General features: G+C 33.3%; 1 protein-coding gene across 1 annotated transcript; it reads right to left on the bottom strand.

The window, feature by feature from the left end:
- Positions 1-5,083: 5,083 nt before the first annotated feature.
- LOC132062155 (uncharacterized) lies at positions 5,084-6,205 on the bottom strand. The gene is made up of 2 exons (XM_059454787.1): positions 5,769-6,205; positions 5,084-5,477 (listed from the first exon to the last, which is right to left on the bottom strand). Exons 1-2 carry the CDS (start codon positions 6,203-6,205, stop codon positions 5,084-5,086), a joined length of 831 nt encoding a protein of 276 aa, XP_059310770.1.
- Positions 6,206-6,449: the final 244 nt, after the last annotated feature.

Here is a 6,449-nt window from a genome sequence, read left to right on the forward strand (position 1 = left end):
TTAGTCGTGTGTCAAGACTCCAAAACGTCAATATTTTATATAGAACCCGATATTTTTTCTCGCGTACAATAATGTAGGCCTAATACATCAAGGATACGTAGATATTCGGATCGTCATTTTAGGTATTGAAAAGGTGGCCGAAGTAAGTTTTGTTTGAAAAAACTTAGTGTTTGACTGTAAGGTTATTTTAGTCAACTTTATATGTCGAGAAAATTAGTCAGCTTTATTTTCGAAAATTGAAATCGCGGAAGTGAAATTGACATTCACAGCTATATTACCCCGAGATTTTTACGTTGAAATCTATTGCGTATCATCATCTTATAAGTAAATAAAACTGAAAATTTCAGGCCAATTTGGGGGAAAATTGAAATTGAATGAGATAAAAGGCGTTTTTTCAAAAATCGGCTCGGCCAAACCGCCTAATGGCGGTTTGTCTGCGTAGATCTCGAAAAAATACGCAAGTTCAAAAAAAAAAAGCGTAAAACGGACGTCCGAGCGCAAAGTTATGACCATCTAAAGTTTGACGACTTTACAACTAGTTTTTCTCCCTATATTTTTTAGAATTATATTTATATTCAAAATAAAGTTATGTCTTGACTTTACAACTATTTTTTTTTTCGTTTATTAAAAAACGAAATAAGATTTTTTTTTTTATTTCGTTCATCTAAAAATGAAATATGAAAATAATTTTTTTTGTATTTTTGTATTTCGTTTATATAAAAAATAGGAAAATAATTTTATTTTCATTTCGTTTATATAAAAACGAAATAGGAATATATATATATATATATATATATACCAATGAAATAGGATAAATATATATATATATATATATATATATATATATATATATATTTTATTTCGTTTTTATATAAACGAAATTTAATTTTTTTTTATCCTATTTCGTTTTTTAATACACGAAATGTAAAAAAAAAAAAAAAATCAGTTTCGTTCATATTTGTTGATTAATTCAGGAAATACAAAAAAAAAATTGTTGCATTTCGTTGATTAACTCACGAAATGCAACAAAAAAAAACAAAAAAAAAATTGTTGCATTTCGCTACAAGTGTAGCGAAATGCAACAAAAAATTCCGGCCATGAACAGTGCATTGTGTGGGTATTTCGTTGGATAACCAACGAAATACCCATTGTGGTATAAAAAAAAAAAGACAGCCTATTTTGGTCTAATGGCTGCAAAAATATGCCATTTTGGCTCCGGACTCGGATCTAATTCTCTACCTTTTGGGCCTAGTAATAAGCATAACCATGAGTTACTAATGGATCTGATTCTCTACCTTTTGGGCCTAGTAATAAGCATCGGAACATAGATACATTGGGCTCAGTTTTAGGAAAGGAAACTTTTCAAGAATATACAGCCCAACAAAGTACTTTACATCATAAGTTCATAACCTTTGTGGGCTATTGAGCTTTGCAAGGCCATCAGGGGTGGACTGGAATGCATATCCCACAGACTAGTATCAGCATAACCTTAAAGAGGATTAAGCAAAGGGATTGGTGTAGATTCAAAAAGGAGATGATAGCAGCAACTTTGGAGCAGGGATTTACCACATTTGGCAGATCAGAAACTGGAAAATTTTAAGGAGCAAAGTGTAATACAAATTTTGTCGTATAGCAGATTAAAAGTGTAATTACTGAGAGAGTTAACATGTGTAGAGGAGCTAAATATTCTAGAATGTTCTATAGGTTTAATTGATCAGCTTTGTACTTAGTCCCAGAGACCTGATTTTCCCAGCACCCTTCCTGGAAGGTGGTTGGGGAACTGGGGGCTCTTTAGGTGTATGATCTTTTTGTTTGTATGGTAATATTTACAGTATATTACAAAATAAAAAAATTACATTTCAAAACCATATTTTCAGTTTATAGCCTCTTAGTTAATTTTTATTGCAACCGCGTAAATACCCTTACACACTATTATACAATATTAATATACCTATACAAATAATATATCTACCATGTATAAAAGTGTATAATTATGTAAAAAAATGTATCTAACTGTTGAAAAGCAAGGAACTGGAGACAATTTAAAGGGAGAATTGTACAACATGTTGATATTGTAGGTCGGATCACAACTTGTAGAGACGATTGAGGTTTTTAGCACAACAAAGAGAGCACATAGATGTACAGTTTTTTGGCAGAAATTTTGTACTTAGTTCTGGTTCATTCTGAAGCCTATTTTCTCACAGCACCGTTCCTAGAAGGTGGTTGTGAGGATGGGTGCTCTTAGTTTTGTATGATTTTGTGTTATTAATGGTAATATTCATATATATTGCCTAAAAAAAAGGTATTGACAATTAATGAAATCGTTGATAATGCACAAATCTACCGTCCATCACAGTCACGCTGATGAGTCAACACCCTCTCATTGCCCATTTAAAGTAATTGAGTTGTAGAACTATATACCGCAGGAGTATATAATTAGATTCTATAAAAATACATGTTTCTATATTAAAAAAAACGTACATTAAGAAATCGTGCATTTTTCCTAATACTGGTTTGTTGTTGTTGAATGGCCAATGGCTTAGCAAATTTCCTATCCAAATTGGAGTATAGCATAAGCAAAAACAAAAATTCAATAACCTAATTTGATCCATATTAATGGCAAAAGATGCATAAGAGATTTTTCTATCTAGGTCTCATTCATCAGTTCCGTCAATGATTTAATTTTCTGCTGTAGTTTGCATGACTATTTCGTTCTTACTATCTATAAACTCAATAAAATCAAACAAAAACATGCCGTCAGAATGGAAGATGATGTGGGAATTCTAGTCCCCAAAGGTTAGAATTCATGAATTGTAATCCCAATTCGTTTAAAGAAATACTAACTCAAATCCCGAAACAAAAATAAAAAAACTATACAAGCAGTAGAACAGAAAACAACATGTGAATCTTTGGCTAGAGCTTCTACTCCTCTTGATCTATGTCAACTCTTCCAAAAATATTATTGTACTTGTATCGGACCTTCTAAAAATGCATAATTTTTTGAAGATCCTTACATACATATATACTGCTCAATGGAATCGACGGACAACAAAAAATCTGCGACGAGGTGATGGACTCATACATGAAATGAAGAAGAAGAGGACAGCAATAATAACAGCTATGAAGAATGGACTCACATCCCAACCATTTCCTCCATCCAGCTCCACTAACACCATCTTTCCCATTTTCGAATTTTGGAACCAAAATTTGTCGACGATAAAAATATAATCCGCCAACTGATGGCTAGATGGCAAAATGAAGCTAATTATCTGCAGTCTACAGAGCAATTAGCAATCTTTATAAATACATTATAGACGTGTTATGGTTGTCAAGTTTGAAAATTTGTGGTTGTCGTGAAACTTCTCTAGGGGTCTACTTGTTAGCTGTTATTAATTTAATTTGGGTGGACTTGTGAAAATTCAAAGTCTTTGTCCATTTAGTGGCTTTCCCTTTCATTATTTCCTAGCCTCTTCTTAGTATTATTACCCACCTTTCGTGAAAAGTGGACCTCCAAATCATCAGAAACGGAAACACCTTTGCTACTTTAGCTTATTATAACTACTTCATGGTAGATGGGAGAGTCCAGCAAAAAAAAAATTACTCACACTTATGTTTTTAGGAAATCAATGAACGACGGATATTTGTTGTCTTACTCAAATTTGTAGCTCTTAAAAATAAATTGTTTGACTTGGCATCAACTCCGCATATAAAAAGTTTTTCGAGAGTGTACATATTCTCTTTACATCGTAACATGATGATGCATTAATTCCCACTAAAAAAGAGATATAGATGTGATTGAAGAAACATCTAATATATTGCAGGTAAAATTCAGTGATAAGCATCAATTGATCTTTTTACAAAAATGACAATCAAATTATTGTAGTAGTAGATTAAACTACACTACAAGAGAAATAATTAACTACACTTTGATCCTAATAACAGTATGGATTTTGACTTATTGTGTTTCTCATTTAACTTTATCTTAGGCCCAACATTTTATAAAACAAATATAAAACTTAAAGATGTTAGAAGCTCTCTAGCTAATAGGGCAATAAGACTCCTAAAAAGAATTGGACCTACTGAAAGCCATATGCAGATACATCTACCCTCTTCAAAATAAGCTCTCAAATTAATTTCTCACAAGTGAATATGTCCGCTTTGTGCGGTCGTTAAAAAATTAAAATTTGATAAAATTAATAATTTTTGTTATATTAATATATATATATTTTTGCCTTTTGATCAATTTTATCTCTCTACATTCCTTAATCATAATGTTATCAGTTGTTCTTGCATTTTTTAATGAATATGCAATACTAACTATTAATTTTGGTACCTTGTTTTGCCATTTGCCAAAGTTGGATGATATTCGTACGTGCCATACCTATAAAAGGATATTAACATGGTTAAAGATGGTTAAATAATTCCATTTACCCCAAAAAAAAAAAAACATGGTTAAACAATTCCATTTAGGAAAAAACAAAGTATAAGATAAATATTATTTTTCACATAAGATACTGAATTAAAAATCCAACATAACATATATTTTATATGTAGTATAGTAACATTTTTGTAATTTTATGAAATAACATTAATTTAAAGAATAATAAACATAAAACAATTCAAAATAAAGTTTAGTTCTAAATCTATATAAAATCATTTTTTTTTTTGGGTGAAAATATGAGCTTTATTAATCACCAGACAAACAGGTACAACAGTCCTAAACTACTCCTGAGCTTAATCCTAGTACAATTTATTATCGGATAAGTAAACTATCTATCAACTTTAATTTGTAAGCTGCTTTCTATGTATATAGTCTTTCTATCCACTGCCTTCCATATCTACATTCTTTCCTTTTTCTATTGTTAGCCACCCTTATGTGTACCTCTTGCTTGATCATATCACAGACAAGTCTAGGCATTGGCACTGTCATATGCCAAGCTGATGTGTTCCTTGCCCTCCATATGTTGTAGATCAATGCCACTATTATTGCTATGATGAACTCTCTGCAATTCTTCCTTTTTCTGCTCCTGGTTAGTCTTCTCCAAAGGCCCAGGACTTCACTATTTTGTATTCTCACCCCCAGCTACACTAGTATATTATCTAAACAGGCTCTTGAGAATTGACAATCAAAGTAAAGGTGTGCAATACTCTCAACTGCACCACCACATAGCACACAGCTCTCATCTGATATTATTCCCATTCGTTTCAGCCTTTGCCTTGTTAGCAGCCTGTTGTGTGCTACTAACCATCCAATGAAACAGTGCTTGGGGATGTTAGCTTTGCTCCATATCCATCTAAACCCTTGCCAAGCTTCTATATCTCCTTTACTCCAGTAATACCCACTCTGAATGGAGTATTTCTCGTCAGTTTTTAGCCATCCATTGCCAACATAGCCCTGTTTGTATTTATCCTTGATGTTGCATATCTTCCTCCAATACCAGCAACAGTCACTAGGTGGAGCATAATCCCACCAATCCCTATCTTTGATGTACCCATGGTTGACCCATTTCACCCAAAGATTATCTGCTTTCTATGCTATGTTCCAAATATATTTAGCTATGGCTGCTTCATTCATGTTATACTATCCAAGATGCCCAAGCTTCGCATCCTCTTTGGTCGACAAACCAGGTCCCAGGCTACTAATGGGGATTTTTTGTGACTTTTTTTCCATCCCATAAAAAATTTCTACAAGTTGCAATTATTCTTTTCATTACTTCTTTTGGGAGGATAAAGATAGATGACCAGTATGAATGTACATGCATTAGTACAGAATTGATGAGCTGCACCCTGCCATCATATAACGGGTTCCTTGAACTCCAGGCTCTGACCCTTGCCCTATCTTATCTATAAGCATTTCACAGTCTACTACTATAATCTTTATTGCTAAGACTGGCACCCCCAAGTATTTAAAAGTCAGCTTCCTTTTTTGGTACCCTGTAGCACTGCATATATCTTCCAAGCTTTGGGGGTCCATATTGGCACCAAAGATGTTGGACTTCCTAGCATTAGCTTGCAACCCTGAAGTGTTTGAGAATGTTTGTAGTCCTCTCAATAGTAGTAGTACTGATTGAAAATTTCCTTTGCAAAATAGCAGCATGTCATCAGCAAAACACATGTGATTCAACCTCAAGCTCCTACATTTTGTGTGAAATTCAAATCCAGGCTGCTCCCCTACTCTGATAAGCACTCTGGTAAGGTATTCCATACATATGACAAAGAGAAAGGGGGGATATTGGATCCCCTTGTCTAAGTCCCCTTTTACCTTTGAAATTCCCGTATACCCCTCCATACAATGCTATGCTATACTGAGTTGTAATGACACATTGCATTATCCATCCTATAAACTTCTGAGGAAAATTCAGTGTTTCTATTCACAAAATCCCATTCTACTGAATCATATGTCTTCTTGAGATAAGAAGGCAGCTTTGAGTTGTGTTCTTCCTCTTGTA

The sequence above is a fragment of the Lycium ferocissimum genome, chromosome 1 (assembly GCF_029784015.1).
Source record: "Lycium ferocissimum isolate CSIRO_LF1 chromosome 1, AGI_CSIRO_Lferr_CH_V1, whole genome shotgun sequence".
NCBI classification, from domain to species: domain Eukaryota; kingdom Viridiplantae; phylum Streptophyta; class Magnoliopsida; order Solanales; family Solanaceae; genus Lycium; species Lycium ferocissimum.